The 18,652-nt window shown below is 37.7% G+C and overlaps 3 protein-coding genes across 4 annotated transcripts; 2 read left to right on the top strand and 1 right to left on the bottom strand.

The window, feature by feature from the left end:
• Positions 1–236: 236 nt before the first annotated feature.
• Positions 237–4,092, bottom strand: LOC114519452 (cytochrome b-c1 complex subunit 2, mitochondrial-like). Its single transcript, XM_028539579.1, has 20 exons — positions 3,931–4,092; positions 3,437–3,535; positions 3,180–3,329; positions 3,007–3,071; positions 2,860–2,916; positions 2,713–2,773; positions 2,540–2,603; positions 2,334–2,367; positions 2,180–2,243; positions 2,038–2,095; positions 1,856–1,954; positions 1,723–1,786; positions 1,503–1,542; positions 1,368–1,423; positions 1,229–1,271; positions 1,041–1,121; positions 894–970; positions 698–770; positions 519–599; positions 237–409 (listed from the first exon to the last, which is right to left on the bottom strand). The coding sequence occupies exons 1-20, from the start codon at positions 3,997–3,999 to the stop codon at positions 323–325; spliced, it is 1,422 nt and encodes a 473-aa protein (XP_028395380.1). The 5' UTR covers positions 4,000–4,092; the 3' UTR covers positions 237–322.
• A 356-nt stretch (positions 4,093–4,448) lies between these two features.
• On the top strand, positions 4,449–14,775 carry LOC114519261 (regulatory-associated protein of mTOR-like). Of its 2 annotated transcripts, none has more exons than XM_028539363.1 (34): positions 4,449–4,696; positions 5,342–5,444; positions 5,524–5,606; positions 5,786–5,863; positions 5,959–6,039; positions 6,134–6,224; positions 6,340–6,395; positions 6,473–6,633; positions 6,709–6,768; positions 6,910–7,010; positions 7,084–7,228; positions 7,329–7,404; positions 7,615–7,716; positions 7,846–7,929; positions 8,120–8,230; positions 8,350–8,424; positions 8,510–8,575; positions 8,667–8,858; positions 8,979–9,119; positions 9,486–9,759; positions 10,101–10,231; positions 10,434–10,514; positions 10,786–10,871; positions 11,094–11,268; positions 11,349–11,474; positions 11,570–11,672; positions 11,764–11,878; positions 11,990–12,114; positions 12,401–12,499; positions 12,617–12,729; positions 12,868–13,085; positions 13,423–13,542; positions 13,657–13,795; positions 14,166–14,775. In XM_028539363.1, the coding sequence occupies exons 1-34, from the start codon at positions 4,529–4,531 to the stop codon at positions 14,229–14,231; spliced, it is 3,945 nt and encodes a 1,314-aa protein (XP_028395164.1). In that variant the 5' UTR covers positions 4,449–4,528; the 3' UTR covers positions 14,232–14,775. The 2 variants fall into 2 exon arrangements, with proteins under 2 accessions (XP_028395164.1, XP_028395165.1); XM_028539364.1 differs by lacking the exon at positions 14,166–14,775 and adding an exon at positions 13,923–14,152 and having other exon boundaries at positions 13,657–13,790.
• A 123-nt stretch (positions 14,776–14,898) lies between these two features.
• On the top strand, positions 14,899–18,351 carry LOC114519262 (60S ribosomal protein L3-like). Its single transcript, XM_028539365.1, has 8 exons — positions 14,899–14,988; positions 15,395–15,587; positions 15,693–15,861; positions 16,019–16,154; positions 16,259–16,445; positions 16,521–16,783; positions 16,862–16,957; positions 18,119–18,351. The coding sequence occupies exons 1-8, from the start codon at positions 14,986–14,988 to the stop codon at positions 18,284–18,286; spliced, it is 1,215 nt and encodes a 404-aa protein (XP_028395166.1). The 5' UTR covers positions 14,899–14,985; the 3' UTR covers positions 18,287–18,351.
• Positions 18,352–18,652: the final 301 nt, after the last annotated feature.

An 18,652-nucleotide genomic window follows, 5' to 3' on the forward strand; every position in this document is an offset into this window, starting at 1 on the left:
ATTCCTCTGGTATTTTGTTAGAAATCTGTGAAAATTTTGGGGCCGTTTTGTCGTACTTACAGTATGTGTAAAATGTGAATTTTGAATGTTTGAAATCCAAGTATATATTTATCATAGAAATATGCGTTTGATTTTACTCATGAAACCAAAGAATGAAGATTGCAGTAAGTTGACCCCACGCCAACGATGATGCTACGAACATTATGTTATTCTCCTTTTAGTTGAAGACACAAATGTTCACATTAAAACTTTATTAAACAAAATTTCAATAAACAACTTTGCTACATGCGGATAACATGCAAATCAAATACTATAGTTCATATCATAATAGATCTTCAAGATGAGGTAAGGCTTCGCTCTCTCCCATCACGGCCAGGCTAGCCCTCTTGGCAAAGATCTGTTTCGCAGCCTAGGAGGAAGATACACAGTAAATGAGGACTCGCTAGTGGCTATGAGTTGTTTGAGTTTGACCAGAGCATTTATTCACGTTGGTGGATAATTCATGTTCATTCACTTACATTCACAACATCTTCGGATGTGATTTTGTCCAACGACTGTGAACACGCGTCAGGAGAGGTGTAGGATCCACTTTGTAAAACCTGAAACGAAATGTCATGAAATTAATCACTTTTCAAGAGTATTGATCATGGGATGACTTTTGTAAGTATAGTACAATATATGAGCAATATATTCTAACCTGTGTGCCAATATCTTCGAGTCTGTCAGCATAGCTTTCGTTTGCCATTTGTATGCTAGACTTCAGTTGATTTCTGGCAAATAAATAATGATTGTTAATTGTATTTGAACAACCAGTCATTGGGACAAGCATAACATTGCTTTACTCAAAGAATTCAAAACAAAGTTCTCTGCATTTGAGAAGTGACTGAACTTACTTAGCCCTCTCAATTTCTTCTTTTGAGACATCTCCTTTGGAGATTTTCGAAAACTGATCCACGATTGCTCGAGTTACCTGGAATGATAGGTTGAGAATGATTGGGTGTATTCACATAGAGGTGATGTAATTTGTAACATTAACCCACCTTGGTTGCATCCTTAGGACTGGCTGCCGCATAGAAACCGAACAGACCAGAATCAGAATAGTTTATGTTGATTGTTGAGCCCTGGAATTGTGTATGTGGAATAATTAGAATACACACAACAGGGTGCTCTGAAATGCAAAGTAAGTTTCATACTAATGAAAACTGCATTTGGTCAGGATGAAACTTACCATGAATGGACCATCGGTGACCCCCTGTACAGCCTTATTTATCCTTAAAGAAAAAAGGAAAAGTTACATGATGTACCAGTTTAATTTCATTGCTTCCAATATCAATATTCCTTCTGCACTTAGGTCAATATTTTCATACCTAGATGAGGTTGTATTGGTTCCCCACTTGATAAATGGTGTCACACCAAGAACACGCTGTAAGAAGAAGTATTGGGTGAATGAAAATGAAATTTAAAAATCTGGTCATGAATTGGTCCAGTGAATGCATCCTTACTTGTAAAACACCAAATGCAAGGTAATTCTTGTCAGCAATACTAAATGTTCAGAAATAGAGTTGAAGTTGAAGTGTCAAAACCATTTCCAAAGATATAAATAGCCTCAAATCAAACTGCTTAATTATTAAAGTCACATTTACCCACAAGAATCCCCACAGATTCTGACAGGCCAGTGGAAAGCAGCAAATATAAAAGGATGAAAAATGAATGACTACCAACCTTGCTCCTTCACAAGCGAGAGCAACATGAACCAGATTTTGTGGTTGTTCACAGTGAACCTCACCTGAATGAAATATTGACTGGTTAGCATTCATTGTTTTACTGCAAGTGTGAGGTATTGCAGTTCACTGACCTCCAGAATAAATTGGCTTCTCAGCAATTGCAGAATTTCCTGCAGGAATTCCTGAGAGATATGACTTGCATAAACCAACCAAACTGTCATGGTTGACTCCTAGAGAAAAAGGTAATTTGAGAAAGTTTTTATTCACTTGTGTAACTACATAGATTTATCTTGGACAAGAATATAACCCTTACCGACACCAACTAAAGCCATTTGGTTACCAACGAATGAGTCTTTTGTGAACTTTAGGAGCTGTAAAGATCATTATAAACTTGCAAAAATGACCCTGTATAAAATATCAGGTACATTTACTTCCAAAAGCGAATGATCACTTACCATTTCTGTTGTAAACTTATTGGTTTTGCTTGGTTTGCAATAGATTGAATTTCGTAGGCCATTTCTTAACAAAAAGGGAAATATTCAATGTATATTGTAACCAAAAATCCAGTACATATATTGGACCTGCAGTTTATAGATTGCTGAACCTCACCTATAGGCAACTCTGTGTAGCTCTTCAATTAATCCTGTAAGGAAAACTCTGATCAGGGCTGTTTTAATACATTTGTTATCCTATATTATTCTATATACTCTCCTACACTTTGACATTATCAGGTTCTCTCATTCATCTGAAGAGATCAAACTATGAATTAAGATCTAAGAATAAACCTAGATTGTCATGATATGGTCCTACTGTACCTATTTGTGGATTAGTTTTGGCCATAGCCAAGTCCAATTCAATATTTTCTACAATATCTTCAAGCTAAAAGAATGAAATGTGGTGGTTTTGGCTGACAGAGGAACACAAGAAGCAGAGAGTTTCAATGCACATGTTCTTGCAGCACATGAAATGAAGCAATTTTGCAACAAACCTCCCACTGTCGGAATTCCGGGGCTGCAACAACGTTTGAAAGGTACGGGATAAGAAGACCCCTAATAATTGGAATAATTCAAGTAATTAATTAACCGCGATGTGATAATGAACTCTCAGTCAACTTACTAAATGGACCAACACTCACACGTCATCTTTCAAGCATTGAGCTGAATAAACAAGCTGTTCTCTGGTAGAAGATGCTCTGGGATATGATAAAAACACAATTAATTTAAAAAGGCAGGTGACTTTGAGCGTAGATTTCAAACCAATCAAATAAAAACATTTTGTTTACTCTAAATTAATGCCATTTTCTTCCATTGTTCTGGAGATGTGAAATCCTGTGTGATCTGAAGTGGTCTAAAATACAGAATGTGTTTTCATTATTCACACATTTATCTGATTTGAGTTATTCATTACTTTGCAGCAGCCTTCTACAAGCTCAAAGCAAAATTGTGACCCACTTACCAGGAAAGCACCAACCCGTAACACATGTGATATACCACTTTCTTGAAAGCTTTCATATCGACTGCCGGATTTAAAGAATAATCCAATCCTTGCTGTGGGTCCAGCACAGTCAACTGAAGCCACTTTCAGTCCATTACTTAATGTGGTCACCTAGTGGCAGAGAAATAGTACAAACAGTGTGTCACCGCAAGGCTTAGTTCTTGTATATACCAGCGACATCTGCGATGGTGATCAACTGCTGAAGTTCTATACTGTACCTGGACATCAGATGAATATGGGACTGGTGTGGGTTTGTCGACTTCAAGGTCATCTAATGGTTCACTCAGTGGTGTCACACATACAGCGAGGCGTCGAACCTTGTGGAAATTAATTGCCAAATTTATTATCAAGCCAACTGAAGCTGGTTTTCGTCAAACATTTAATAAAGTTGGTATCAGATTTTAAATCGATAAACCCATTATGAGCATGTGAAGGGAAGTTAACGTTGAAAATTTGTTTTGTTATCAAATGTAGTTCAGGTTTAATCATATTTAATATATGCTTTGCAAATAGCTCAAATGGTTAAGCATTCTTCATGCATTTACTGTCGTAGGTTCAAGCCCTACACGCGCTGAACATTGTTTTAGATTTAATTTTTCTTTTTCCTTCGTTTTGTGCAATTAAAGGGCGGTATTTATGTATAAGAAATAACATATTGCTTGAGATATGTACTTTTAAATTTTTTGCTGGGAAAAATACGCTATTTTTTTACCTGAATTCGTGATAATTCGAGACGTGGACTTCTTGAAATCGGGCTTACAAGTCGTAGAAAATTGTGCATTTTCCTTCAAACTATTTTATTCACAAAAAACATTAAATAATTTGAAAAAAAATTATAAAATAGTTCGTCTCTGTTTTGTACTTTGATTGATCACAGAGAAGACTAGTTTGCCGAACTTTTTCACTTTGACGGCGACTGACAGCCGCGAAAAAAGACATTCAAGTTAGTCCAGCACTTATCAGATCAGTGCCAAAGTTTATCTTACTCCAGTTGCATACGTGATTAAAGTTGGCCAATTTAGTCAAGTAAAAATATCTGACATAAAAAAAAGATATAAAACGAGCACATTATGGTGATTGAAAGGTGTTTAGTGCTTTTTAATACCAGTAAAGTATGAAAGCTATTCAAAACATTTCAAGAAAAAAACAAAATATTTCCCTTTTCCTTGTATACAGATCAGTGGTGGGGTCAAAAGTTACTCGCCTCAGTTCTTTTAGGGATGACGCGGATGTTCGAAAGACTTCGAGAAAGGAGAAAAACAATGTGAAGGCACTTTGGGCGAACTTAGGTCGCCAATTTTCATTTTAAAATGGCTTTAGAGGTGGGCCAGGAGGCAGAACTTGATGAAAGCGGTGGGGAAGAAGACGAAGGTGAAATAATTGACTGGCAGCTGCCATTATGCTTCATGAAAAAGCGTCATCGAGAGCGTATCGAAGGTGGTCAGCCTCTAGCGCAGTCTTGGCGTATGAAAGAACGGGTATGAATGATGTGCGGTTTTCTACTTTTCTTTTACTTTCGGTTTGATTTTGTAAGATTTGAACTCGCATGTAGAAACACTGTTGTTATAAAACTAGGGTTGTTGTATCGCGTGAGATGATGTTGAAGATCTCTCGGTATAATAGGATGACATTTTACTTCAGAAATACAACAAGTTTGAATGGTTGTCTGGAAGTTTTTGGTTTCAATTTCATTAAACAACCCTTCATATATCTCCAATTTTTTCCTCACACAACAGCCGTAATCATTGTACTAAAAACGCATTTGCAAAGCATAAAGATGAGACTGAAAAGGAATGTCACCCCCTGTAGCTGTGTGTCATGATCAGAAACCTATATTTAAAATAGACAAAGATATATTTCCACATCATTGACAGAGTTGTAAATGATCCATCTTCATGACAGTAAACCTTATCAAACTAATTCGCAAATTTATAAAACAACCACCAAGCTCTCAACGAAAATTTTCTCATTTGCAAAAGTTGGACGAGTTCCTAGAAAAATATTAGAAGAAAAATGTTTGGTCGAATGCACTTGATATACTCAAACATATCGTATTTCTGCATGGCAACAAACATTTATAAAACCTCTATGATGGACGATTGTAAAATTTTGGTTTTCTATAGATGAAAACCGTCAGCGTTGCCCTTGCTTTGTGTTTAAATATTGGAATTGATCCCCCTGATGTTGTGAAGACCTCACCTTGTGCTCGTATGGAATGCTGGATGGGTAGGTGTTGGCAAATTGTTGTGTAATAGTCTCAAATATCATACAATTTTCTGAAAGTACTATTCTATACCTATTTCAGATCCAATGGTATTAACACCTCAAAAAGCCCTGGATGAAATTGGTAGTCGGTTACAAAAACAGTACGAAAGATGGCAACCCAGGGTAATGATAATTTTTATTTGTTATCCCTTACCTTATATAACTCCTTCACTGATAGATTTAGTTGTGAGACATTTCGGTAAATCCAGGAGTGTGTAGTCTAACCTAGTTTAACAAGGATTACAGCATATTTGTAGAATATCTTTGTAAGTAATATCAGATTTTTTGGTGTGAATTGTAAGGCAAGGTACAAGTTGAACTTGGATCCAACAGTTGATGATATCAAGAAATTGTGCACAAGTCTAAGACGAAATGCCAAGGTAACGTATGTGTTAAATTTTGCTCATTTTTTGCTCACATTTTTATCTCATTTTTATTGGATAGTATTGTCAACTAAATTTGTTTGTTCTTTCAGGAGGAGAGAGTTCTTTTCCATTACAATGGTCATGGCGTACCACGTCCAACTGCAAATGGCGAAGTTTGGGTTTTTAATAAGGTAGAGTAATAACAGTATTATTGATGCCTTCTGTGAGTGTATTTGACCAGTCAGTTCAGTGTGATTTAATGAGGGTTTTATCATTTCCATCTAGAGTTATACTCAGTATATTCCATTGTCCGTTTATGACTTGCAAACATGGATGGGAAGTCCGTCAATATTTGTGTATGATTGTTCCAGCGCAGGTACAGTGTTTCACTGCTTCAGAGCATGTATTCATATGCTTTCTATTGGTTAATGAGTTGGCAAATCCTGTCTCAGTCAAAAGATTAATGGATAATCTATAATATTTTGCTTCAGGTATAATCTTGGAGAATTTTAACCAATTCTCAAAACAGAGGGAAAAGGAATACGAGGTACTGTACTGTACATATGCAAATTATTCAAGATATAAAAAAAGACTTATGTATGAATGGTTTTCAAAATTTTTCAGAGATGCAATGCTCAAGGAACCAGTGCAGCAATGCCTTCATTCAAAAATTGTATCCAAATTGCAGCCTGCCAACCTCATGAGCTTTTGCCAATGCAGCCTGACTTGCCAGCAGATATATTCACAGCATGCTTGACCACACCAATTAAGATCGCTCTCAACTGGTAAGCAGTTGTGACATGATGTATCAGCACATGTGACATAACCAGAAATAAAAAATATGCAATTTTTCATTTCAGGTTTTGTCAGCAAAACAGCGGGAAGTTGCTTGCAGGAATTAATATTGATTTGATAGAAAAGTAAGTTGATTTAATTCATAAGCACTTCTGTTATTAAGATAGCACACATTAAAATATCACAAATTCGATCGTGGATTGCACATTCAATTTGGTACCTTTTCATTTACATTTTGGTAATTTATTTGAGGAAATCTTTTTCAGGATTCCAGGAAGATTGAATGACCGTAGAACACCACTGGGCGAGTTGAACTGGATCTTCACAGCAGTCACAGACACAATTGCTTGGAATGTCTTACCAAGAGGTTTGCTAGCCACATAACAAATTTCAAGGTTCCATCGGACCATCATTAATTAACTTTAGTTTGTTTTTCTCAGAGTTGTTTCAAAAGCTTTTCCGTCAAGATCTCCTGGTTGCCAGCCTTTTCCGAAACTTCCTTCTTGCCGAGCGTATCATGAGATCTTATAATTGTATGCCGATGTCTTGTCCCCAGCTCCCCCCAACCTACCAGCATCCAATGTGGTGAGTTGCCCCTATTCTTAGAGCAAAGTTTGTATGGGAATTAAAAATCCTTCCTGAAGATCTTAGATTGAAAGTCATATCATCCCAATTCTGATTTCAGGCATGCCTGGGACTTGGCTGTAGATACATGTTTATCCCAACTTCATGCTGTTGTTGAAGATGGAAAACCATTTCAGGTGGGAACTTTGGCTGAATCCAAAACCTTAGTAGAATAATTTGAAGTCCTTCCATAGCATTGCTCTGGTACACCTGCAAGATTCTTAAATCAAGTAGTTTCATCCTGTTTTCAAACTTGACCAGCATCATGTCTAAGGTCTATGGATATAAGAATGGAATACACATTTTTGGTTGCAAAATTTGATATGTTTTTCCCCATTTCTAAACAGAATAGTTTGTTTTTCTCACAACAACTGACCGCATTTCAAGTGTGGCTGGCTATGGGGAGAAAAGAAAGAAATCCACCAGAGCAACTTCCTATTGTGCTCCAGGTAAATATGCGTTCAATATGAATAGTAAGAAAATGCAATATTCCTCTATTTCACTACTGCAATCCTGCTATATCCGTCCGAGTCATACATGCCACTGATTTATGAATTGTTTGTCTCGCCTGAAACCAGGTTCTTCTCAGTCAAGTTCATCGATTACGAGCTCTGGATCTCCTGGGACGGTTCTTGGATCTTGGTCCGTGGGCTGTCCACTTAGTAAGTAAACAAATAAATGCTGACAGTGCATTTTTAGGCATTAGCATAATATACGCATCAAGATGATTTACTCAGGTGGCCTCATTAAACCATTTTCCCAGGATGCAACATGCATAGATCATTTATACAAACGATTAGCATAAATTGCGCACAATTTTACCCAACATAATCTATTATTACTCATTTCCAGGCCCTTTCTGTGGGGATATTTCCTTATGTCCTGAAGCTACTACAAAGCTCGGCGAGGGAATTGCGTCCATTACTGGTTTTTATTTGGGCGAAAATTTTGGCGGTAGACAATGTAAGTCGTAAGATATGATATTATTTCATGGGGATTTCTAGTTTTGTTTCTGTACTATACTCTATTCATATTAATACATACAAATGAATGAAGTCTGATGGTAATTTAATTATTTTTAGTCGTGCCAAGCAGATTTAGTCAAAGATAATGGTCACCGATATTTCCTGTCAGTTCTAGCTGATCTCTATATGCCGGTATGATTGCCAAGACTTTGTTTGAACTGCTGTCAGGCTACTGTCTTTAGTCGTATCAAACAGCGGTTTATTTTTCTTTTTACAGCCAGAGCATAGGACAATGGCTGCCTTCATTTTGACAACGATAGTCAAAGATTACCCAGAAGGACAGGTAGGTTCAAAATCTATTTCCTCAGCTCAATAAAGCAAATATTCCCATTCATATTATTGAGTATTCACGGAAAACCTCGTCTCCCTTATAGGAGGCATGTTTGCAAGGCAATCTGATCGCAATATGTCTGGAGCAGTTGGGTGACCCTCATCCTCTATTACGTCAATGGCTTGCTTTGTGTTTGGCGCGAGTTTGGACGAACTACAGCCGTGCCAAGTGGTGCGGAGTCAGAGACTCTGCTCATGAAAAACTTCAACTTTTGAGCAACGATCCGCTTCCTGAGGTATGGTATTTTGATGTGGCCGAAAGGTGTAGTTTCGTGTATCAGGTTGAACGAACGAGGGCTGCCTTTAGATGTCTTTAAGATCGAATCTCACGGGATTGGTTTTAACTTCGTTTCTAGGTTCGTGCAGCGGCCGTGTTTGCTTTGGGTCAATTCGTTGGTAACACAGCGGAAAGAACCGACTTGGCAAATCAAGTTGATTTTGGCGTGTGCATGGTGCTTACCAATTTTGCTTACGACGGTAGTCCCATTGTCAGAGAGGTAAGAATGTCAAATCACAGTCAACCAACGTCAACTTGATCGTATAATCGCTCACCGGCCTATATATCCATTTTGCCCATGAACTGAACAAGTGTATTTATAAGGAATAGCTTTGTCATTGACAAATCGAAGTAATAATTTATGTTCAGTAACTTCTAAATACACGAATGTGATTAGGTCAGGATTAGATTTAAGATTAGATTAGGATTAGGGTTGATTGGAGATTTATTACCCAAATCTATTTCCTCGAGTCAATCTATCGTATTACCAGAAAAGTGGTTGAGAAAGTTTTGTTCCCTTCTCATTCACCGCTGTAGGGGTTCTGTCATGTGTTGAGTTGTAAATTTTCCCCGAATCCTTATTTAGGAGGTTGTAAGAGCTCTCTATGGCCTGGTCTCGCAGTTCGAAGGGAATTTTGGAGTCGTTGCTCTGCAATTTGTCGAGGAAGAAGTCCGTCTACGGGAAACACAGCCACAGCCTGCCGTGACATCATCTGGATGGATCGTTCTGACCAATGGCGTGCTCGTTCCTCCTAATATGGCGCTCGTCTCTCCGCAGATTAAGGGATCGAAGCGGATCAAGTCTCGTGGATCATCTCCTAATCTCGCCGCGACAGCCAGTCCAGCAAACGCAACACCACGTAAGGAAATATTGGAATTATATTTTAAAATTGTTTGTGAAAGATCTTCATTTTGTGACGAACAGAAACATAATTTTACAATACAATCATGAATCATCTGAATTATGATAATGATTTCATATCTACGAATTTAATCCACGAATATAATCCTTGATTCTAATCCTTTGGTATAAGTATTTGGGTAAGGATTAGGGTCAGGTTTAAGATTAAAAGTTAGGATTATATTCGTAGATTCTGGACTTCAAATTATAACCTGAATTATCATCCAACAGGTTACGACCACACTGAACTCTCTATACATTGTACTGATACTGGATAGCTAAATTTTTTTTTGCATTCAGCTATTGCGTCATCGCCGGTATTGAGCGGGAGCGTTGGATCCAAATCCGATCAACAGGGGGGAGCGAAACGAGGTGGACCACATACACAATTCACGTCACCACAGTCTAATGTATACTCCACCGTATGGAGGGTATGTCACCATCACTCATCTTCATGCATTGATTTTATTCTTCAATAGGCAAAGTTCGTTTGTTTTTGAATACAAATATTAGGAAATCCTGTTTTAAAGATATAAATGTAGCTCTCTTTTTTTTCCTGGGTTAATGTTTACACCAAAATCTTCTTCGTCCTAAGTCACACAGGAGTTGATTTTTTTTTGTGAATATTTCTAGACACTTCTCATTTTGTCATGCGACCCAGCTCCTGCCGTTGCGAATCTGGCAGACAAGATAACAAATGATATAACATTGAAGGTGAGTCTGAGAAAGTTGTTTATTTACAAGCAATGCCGTAGAAATAGTTGTCAAATTCCATTTATATACGTGTGTATTTAAACAGTCATGTTTTCGTTTAATTTTCTTGCTTAACAGTAAACCCTTCAGCAATTCATCACCACCATTTAATGGTCCCATTCGATGAAAACCATCAATTTTCCACTTGCAACACGGCTTTCATGCATGTAAACTAAACAAAATTAAACAAAAATCTGTAATTCTATACATGTTGTTTTCTTCTTAATTCCAGGCCTCCGTGAATCGTCGTCCGCGTCGTTTCAGTTCGCCCGCAGCGGAATCTTTGTTAAGTCCAAGCGAATATCAACTAAAATCCGAGTAAGTCGTTTCTCCTGAACATTCTTTCACATTTTGTATGTAGAAGATCTTTTAGTCTCTTCTAAAATACTCGAATCGGCGTGAAAAGGTTCAGCTTCATAGGAAAGCTTAGTGGTATGATTAAAGTTTTGAGAGAGTCCCAGTCAGTTCTTCACTTACGATTTCAGTAATACAATGTTTGTCTCTGTAAACAAGGTATCAATGTTTACATTTTCTTCCCAGACCCTTCGCTGTCAGTTCTGGCCAAGACGGCCCAAATTTGGGAGCGACTAAACCCCTGGAAAAACCCCCCGTACCAGCCGTGGCGTCGCAAAAGCCAAGTGCAACAGGCCTTCCACACTACCCACATTCCTACGCGTTCGGGGCAAAGCGACGAATATTTGACAAAGGACCAGACGTATGTTCAAATACCAACGAGGTTTTTGTAGAGGTCCAGTAAGGTCGTTTCTAGTAACTATTTTGTATTTATTTCTGTAGTTGCCAGAGGGTAGTGATGATCAATCCGACGACAGCGAGGAAGATAGCATCCACACTCCAGCCGCTTTTGCTGAGACGAAATTTTGTGATTGGTGTTGTAGCTATTTTGCCCAATCAGTCACGAAAGTAAGTAATGATCTGATTAGATCGATGATTGGTTCATTAACGAGGTAATTTATCCTTCGAATCGCTAATTTATTAATTAATTTGACACATTCTAGCCGCCTGATGAACACGATCCACACAGTGAGGTGCATCTCGAACGAGAAAACAGGTTCACGAGAAATGCTCGAGTCAGATTTGAAGCGGAAAAACAACAGAAAGGTACAAAATATCTGCACTGTTCTATTCTTCCCTGTATAAATTCATATACAGTGTAATTTTACCACAAAGCTTCCCAATGTTGTCCCTTTAGACTTTAATCGGCTTGATGATCAGATATTTATCAACCGGAATCCCTCACCTCCCGGTGTACTCCGATTTAACCCTTACGAACCCCACCTCGCTGTCGCCGATAGATCTGGTGTAAAGTAAGTAAATAAGTAACTATGATGATTCTCTGACTTATATTGTCAAATCTGGAGTGGTGTATTTTAAAAGATGGCTAAATAAGCTTCATTTTTCTTGCTTGTCGCTTTTAGCATTTGGAATTTCGAGACTGGTACACGGCTCAATCATTTTGAGAATGGCAATCCGAAGCCAACACATATTACCGCAATGGAATTGTTAAACTCTCATGATCTGCCTTTGTTGCTGACTGGCTCAAGTATGTCTGAAGACAGTTTAAACTAAATTACATCGATACGAAGTGACTGCTTATATATACTCCGAAGCATGGACCTTCTTATATCGTAGGTTTTAACGCTGACCAGAATGATCTCCACAAACTAACTGGCAGTTGTTGTGAGGAACAAATTGACATAAAATTAATTCAATATTTCTCACGATTGTTCGTTTCATAACGGTTTATTCTGTGAAGACACGGTGGCGGGATCAGTTCCTAAATTGGCCATTAAACTGCCTCGTTCATTTATTTTCATTTTCCACCGTAGATGACGGAGCAGTGCGTATTTGGAGGAATTACACAGAAGGCAACCCTGAACTGGTCACAGCCTGGCCAGCTCTCTCGAGTCTTCTGCCCTCGACACAAGGTCTATTGAGTTGTTTTTTAAAGTACACAAACTGTACACCTAATTCTGAAATACTTTTCAGCGTGTGGTTTGAGGTGATTTGGACACCAGGTTATCAAAATATACTTTATTTTACAGGCAGCGGTTCAGGAATGGTTGTAAACTGGGAACAACAAACAGGATGGCTGATGGCCTCGGGAGATGTAAGACATATTCGAGTCTGGGACACACAAAGGGAGATTACACTACAGGTACTGTGAAGACCGTTTTTGGGTTTAAGAGCTTAAGTTCAGCGCTAAAATTGTCTGAGTGGAAACAGGAACCGATGTGACAAGCGTGAGATGCTATTTCTACGAATTCTTGCCAATGAAGTTTTGTTTATTTTTCAGGATATTCCAACGGGAGCGGAGAGTTGTGTGACGAGTCTTGTGTCAGACTATGTCGGTCGTTCATTGCTGGTGGCGGGATGTGGTGATGGATCTGTTCGTCTGTTTGACAGAAGATTACCACCAAACGATAGTAGGGTTATGACAATGAGGGAACACGAGTGTTGGGTGGTCAACGTTGTGCTTGAGAAAAGCACATCGGATAGCATTATATCTGCAAGGTAATCATGTTTACCCATTTGACTTGTGAAGTGAACTAAATTCAGAGTTGTAAAAGGAGTTACTGAAAGTAAACCTTCCTCACGGGTGGTGCCCGTCACAACTCTGACTAAATTAGGCGGGGTATGGGACGGGGGGGGGACTTTACAGTAGGGATCGTGCAGACACAGATTCGATCAGGTTTAGTTTCCCTTCAGATCCGTGAGTGAAAGATGGGCAGGATAGGAATGATTGAACTGGACTAAGATAAATGACCAACACATCTCGATTAGATCACGAGAAATATTGTGCCTGACCTACAGACAGACGAGATTTTTAAAATTTTCCTTTTCTTTTCAGTGTTGATGGAAAGGTGAAATTCTGGGATCCGCGTTTCAGTGAATCTGTTCGTAATCTGGAAATGCTTGGCGGTCAGATGACCTCATTTGAAGTCCACAATTCAGCCAGGGTTTTAGCATGGTGAGTGCGTGGAATTTGATGCAGAACTTGGAAGTTCTTCGTATGAAATATCTGCCGAGATTTTATAGACTCTCGTGTGCCGTGATTTTCTTATAATTTTTATTATCCGTTTAGTGGCTTTGCAAGTCAAAGCGTCAAAGTGACCAAAGTAAGGCAAAAAGACTCAGATTGCATCAGCACTATTCGACATTATGATGGGTTTATGGGTCAGAGAATTGGACGGGTGAACTCAATGAGTTTTCATCCACATAGGGTGAGTATGGGGTAAAGAGTGTGATAAGTTTTCATCCACATAGGGTGAGTATGGGATAAAGGGTGTGATAAGTTTTCATCCACATAGGGTGAGTATGGGATAAAGGGTGTGATAAGTTTTCATCCACATAGGGTGAGTATGGGGTAAAGAGTGTGATAAGTTTTCATCCACATAGGGTGAGTATGGGAGAAAGGGTGTGATAAGTTTCCATCCACATAGGGTGAGTATGGGATAAAGGGGGGCTGTGTTTTCATTTACTTACCCTACAGTCGGGTAGCTATGGGATAAAGATTCATTGGTAAAGATAATTGGTATGGAATATGGATATGGAAGGTATATCCAGCTCATCTTAGCTATTTTTTATCCCTAGGTCCATTTGGCAGTTGGCTGTGCCGACTCATTCATTTCCATTTACTCTACCGAGAAGAAAAGATGACTTCTTCACTTCTTCAACGTGTCCTTGTGGACTGAAGTACAATTAATAGTAGTTGTAGTTGCATACGGTGCCAAATTTTTGTGGTGAAGTACTATTGTCATTATATATATATATATAGGCTTCATTGAAGTATATTGCATCATGGTTTAAAACAAAACAATTTCGCCGCGGTAAACTTATACTTTGTATTTTTCGTATGAGAAGATAATCATGTTTTTAACTAGAATTTTTTTTAAGTAGCTGGGTCCTGGGATTGTTTCACATACGGAAAGTAGTTTGGGTGTAAGTTGTTTCAAAATTTTAACCTATTTGTAAATGATTTTTAAACGAAGTTTGTATTTTATAATGGATGTAAATCAGTCAATGTGAACTGAAGGCACCTAAAACTGGTGGTACCCATTATTCATTAATGCCATCAAACCTGACCAAATTATTTAACTAAATGACAAATGATTTATTTAATCACAAGTTTATATATTCTTTCTGTAAATATATCAATTCAAATTCATACACAAAAGTATAGTAAGAGAAAATTATATTTTGTTCTCCATATTTTTTTGTAATTTACTGAACTTGATTATTATAAGATGAAGTATCCCGCTGAAAATCTATCTCACTGATCTCCAATCACTAATGGATGGTTAAACCTATTTAATCGATACAAGACAAAGTACCGCGAACTAAATCCAGCTGTTCAATTATTTGCGGTCTCAAACACGTTCTTTCTCTTTGAGTTGAGTTTCATCGAAGAAAGATGGTAAGATTTGTAGCGAAAGAAATCTCTAAAATTTCGCATCAAATAGTGTACATCCGTGTTTTTACTTGTCATAATTTAAAAAATTAACTATATCTTGACTAGCTATCGAAAATTGGTTCGTGTTTTGTGAGTTCGTGAGCTGAAAAAATCCGAACTAAAATACTTGTAATAATTGCTTGAAAATCATGGTCATTGAAGTCAATGGCGTTGCATTCATGATTTGCCGATAAACTATGCAACACACCTAAAAAAAAATTTTAATATCAATAGTGTTTCATTCAGCATCTTATTTAGTTTGGTCGCACACTTGGTATATATTCTAAAGTGACTTTTTTACAAGATATAATCATTGTAATAAGTGCAATATACCTGTAAAAATATTGAAACAACATTTCCTTATTTTTAGTCTCATAGAAAATTCTCAGCTCCCCGCCATGGTTCGAAAGGTTTCTTGCCTCGTAAAAGGTGCAAGAGGCATCGTGGGAAGGTTAAATCTTTTCCCAAAGACGATAAGACAGTTCCACCTCATCTGACTGCCTTCATGGGTTTCAAGGCAGGAATGACTCACATTCTCCGGGAAGTTAACCGACCTGGCTCCAGTAAGTGAGAGTAGTTTGTAAGAAAATTCCCAGCTTTGGTGTTGTTTTTCAAATTAAGTTATTATTAATTACCATTTTAAATTACCATTAATCAAACCTCTTTAGAAATTAACAAGAAGGAAGTTGTCGAAGCTGTCACAATTATTGAGACCCCACCCATGATGATTGTTGGTATTGTGGGATATATTGAGACACCTCATGGCCTTCGTCCTTTGACCACAGTCTGGGCTGAACATCTTAGTGAGGAATGCCGAAGACGCTTTTATAAAAATTGGTGAGACTAAATGTAGTCATAAGCTATACTTTGCTCTTGAAAATATGTATTCAACGCTAACGAGAAATGTCTTTGAAGCATTGGATCTCCTCTCAGTTTTATTGCTGATGAGGTCCAAGCATGTTTTGATTAACAGAATTGGTTCTAAACTCCTAAGGTGTTGTTCAAAGAAGAAGGCGTTCACCAAAGCTTGCCGTAAGTGGGGCGACAATGAAGGAAAAGAAAGCATTGAAAGTGATCTTGCACGAATGAAAAAATATTGCAAAGTGATTCGTGTCATTGCCCATACTCAGGTTGGTGTTTGCTTTTATTCATCACCTGGATGTTTTCAATCTTCAACTTCTTAAATCTACCATGATTATTGCTATTGTTTACCAACATAATTTTACCTTTTTAGCAAAAACTGGTCAGGTTGAGTCAAAAGAAGGCTCACATTATGGAAATCCAAGTGAATGGAGGTGATATTGCCGAGAAAGTTGACTGGGCAAAAAAGCGCCTGGAAAACCCTGCTCCTGTCAGTAAAGTTTTCGGAAAAGATGAAATGATTGATGTGATTGGGGTGACCAAAGGAAAAGGATTCAGGGGTGGGTATTTTTGAGAATTTATAGGATGTTAAAACATGACCACTTAACTTACAAGAATTATGCTTATTTTTCCAGGTGTGACGTTCCGTTGGGGAACAAAGAAGTTGCCACGTAAAACCCACAAAGGTTTACGTAAGGTTGCTTGCATTGGTGCATGGCATCCAGCCAGAGTTTCCTTTGCTGTTGCCCGTGCTGGTCAGTGTGGCTACCATCACAGAACTGAGATGAACAAGAAGATCTACCGCATTGGCACAGGCATTCACACCAAGGATGGCAAAGTGATCAAGAATAATGCATCCACAGAGTATGATATCTCTGATAAGAGCATCACACCCTTGGTAAGTTTTTCAAAAAACAAATCTTTGGTATAGTTGATCATGTGAACAGCCCTTTTAACTATGTTCTTTGATCTTAAGGGTGGATTTCCTCATTATGGTGAAGTCAATGAAGATTATGTTATGGTGAAAGGCTGTGTTGTTGGACCAAAGAAACGTGTCTTGACGCTAAGAAAGGTTATTGAATTTTAAGACCACCATTCTGTTAAATGTGAATTTTTATTATTCAAGATTTTCTTTAACTCACTGCCGACAGATCGGATGACATTTCGAAGTGGTTTGCTGATTATAACTTGCGATTCCTGTTCGAATACTTGACCGATTTTAACAAAAATAGGCACACTTTAAAGAAGAAATTGTCCTCAGTAGATACATGTTTTTTTTATATCAATATGTTGTCAATTCGCTAAGATATTCACTTTAAAGTGCATGTGCTTTTTATATTATTCAATATTGCACATCAAAGCGGCCTAATCCTTAAAATATTGCCCAAAATGCAAACGAACACGGGTTGCAGTGGTTTAGTTCACATATTCAGGATTATTTTGATATCTTTAGCGTCAAAATCGAGCCATTAGAAGATTTTTGCCGTTTTTTTATATAAACATACATTGATGATATGAATTTCGCGTCACCGGCGATAATATTTCACAATAATAAAAATATCGAAAAAAAATTCGGGCAAAAAAACCCGAAAAACTGCCCCCTAGGTCCAATTTTACGTCAGAAATCGATTTCCGGGGTCAAATTTACCCTAGGGGGAAGGCATTAGGGAGTTTTGTCACATTTTCCAACCGCATGACAACATTCCGAGCATGCGGTAAGAATGCGCTTAGCAACAATTATCGCTTAGAATTTATAAAATGCTATTTTCTCCGCTTCTTTTGCACATCCTACCCTAACAATTACTCAGAACTATAACAGAATGATATTATGTGAAATTCAGACATTTTAAAGAACACAGAGCACAAAAAAAAGCGAGAAAATACTGAATTTCTAAAGTAATATGGTTGCTATGGGGAGTAATTTGAGATAACAAAACAACATATTATTTGATTCATGTTTTGACTTATAATACAAATGCAGTTTATTACTATATGCAGGTTTTAAAATACTATTTAAATCGTCTTTTCAAGCTCTATCGTTTGGTGGTATTCCAGGGTCTTTAGTCCAAATACTTGCTGAGATATTTAATGTTTTGCTTTTCCCGACAATATTGTCGGGTTGAATATCCACTTGTCGACAATGAGTTAATGAACCATTGATGGTTTCCCATATTTTTTTATCATTTGCAAGAGAGGAACACCTGTGCCAATATTTTTAGTTCTTTTCCAATAGTCCCTGCTTGTCCAGACCAGTCGTAAAGCAACGGAGGTAATTAATTTGAAGTTGATTGATACATCATCCAAGTTTGGTCATGGTCGCTTCCAGACTGAAGAGGAAAAGAAGTCATTCATGGGGTTGTTGAAAAAAGACAAGGAGCGTGAAGAAGCTGGCGAAGCTTGATACAAATAATGTTGTAACTCAACCTGTCTGAAGAATGAAATAAATGCAAAAATAAATTGTGTGTATCCTAATTGTTCTTGTTATTTTATGGTATAAATGCAGTCCCAAACTTTGGAAGAGTGATGATTACATCGCTTAAAGTTATTCAATACATAACATGAAAAATTCAACTTATAACATGCAATTTTATACTTCTAACATGAAAAATTCCAATTTGCATTCGACCATGGTGGAGTATACCATTTTTCAGTATGTTCAGCCATGGTCGGGTATACCGTTTTTCGTATACCGTTTTTCGGTATATTTCGACCATGATCGAGTTTACCGTTTTTCGCCATATTCGACCATGGTCGAGTATACCATTTT

The sequence above is a fragment of the Dendronephthya gigantea genome, unplaced genomic scaffold, assembly GCF_004324835.1.
Source record: "Dendronephthya gigantea isolate DGI-Jeju-01 unplaced genomic scaffold, DenGig_1.0 000013F, whole genome shotgun sequence".
Taxonomy (NCBI): domain Eukaryota; kingdom Metazoa; phylum Cnidaria; class Anthozoa; order Malacalcyonacea; family Nephtheidae; genus Dendronephthya; species Dendronephthya gigantea.

Excerpts from the sequence above, each read along its gene's own strand:
- LOC114519261 (XM_028539363.1), top strand. The coding sequence starts at position 4,529 with ATGGCTTTAGAGGTGGGCCAGGAGGCAGAACTTGATGAAAGCGGTGGG. Across the intron at positions 5,445-5,523 it reads TCGTATGGAATGCTGGATGG|ATCCAATGGTATTAACACCT; the intron begins GTAGGTGTTGGC and ends TACCTATTTCAG. Across the intron at positions 12,500-12,616 it reads TCTTCTGCCCTCGACACAAG|GCAGCGGTTCAGGAATGGTT; the intron begins GTCTATTGAGTT and ends TTTATTTTACAG.
- LOC114519452 (XM_028539579.1), bottom strand. The coding sequence starts at position 3,999 with ATGCACAATTTTCTACGACTTGTAAGCCCGATTTCAAGAAGTCCACGT. Across the intron at positions 2,604-2,712 it reads CGGAATTCCGACAGTGGGAG|CTTGAAGATATTGTAGAAAA; the intron begins GTTTGTTGCAAA and ends TCATTCTTTTAG. Across the intron at positions 1,272-1,367 it reads ACCAATACAACCTCATCTAG|GATAAATAAGGCTGTACAGG; the intron begins GTATGAAAATAT and ends TTTTTCTTTAAG.
- LOC114519262 (XM_028539365.1), top strand. Across the intron at positions 15,862-16,018 it reads AGACGCTTTTATAAAAATTG|GTGTTGTTCAAAGAAGAAGG; the intron begins GTGAGACTAAAT and ends TAAACTCCTAAG. Across the intron at positions 16,958-18,118 it reads GTGTCTTGACGCTAAGAAAG|TCCCTGCTTGTCCAGACCAG; the intron begins GTTATTGAATTT and ends CTTTTCCAATAG.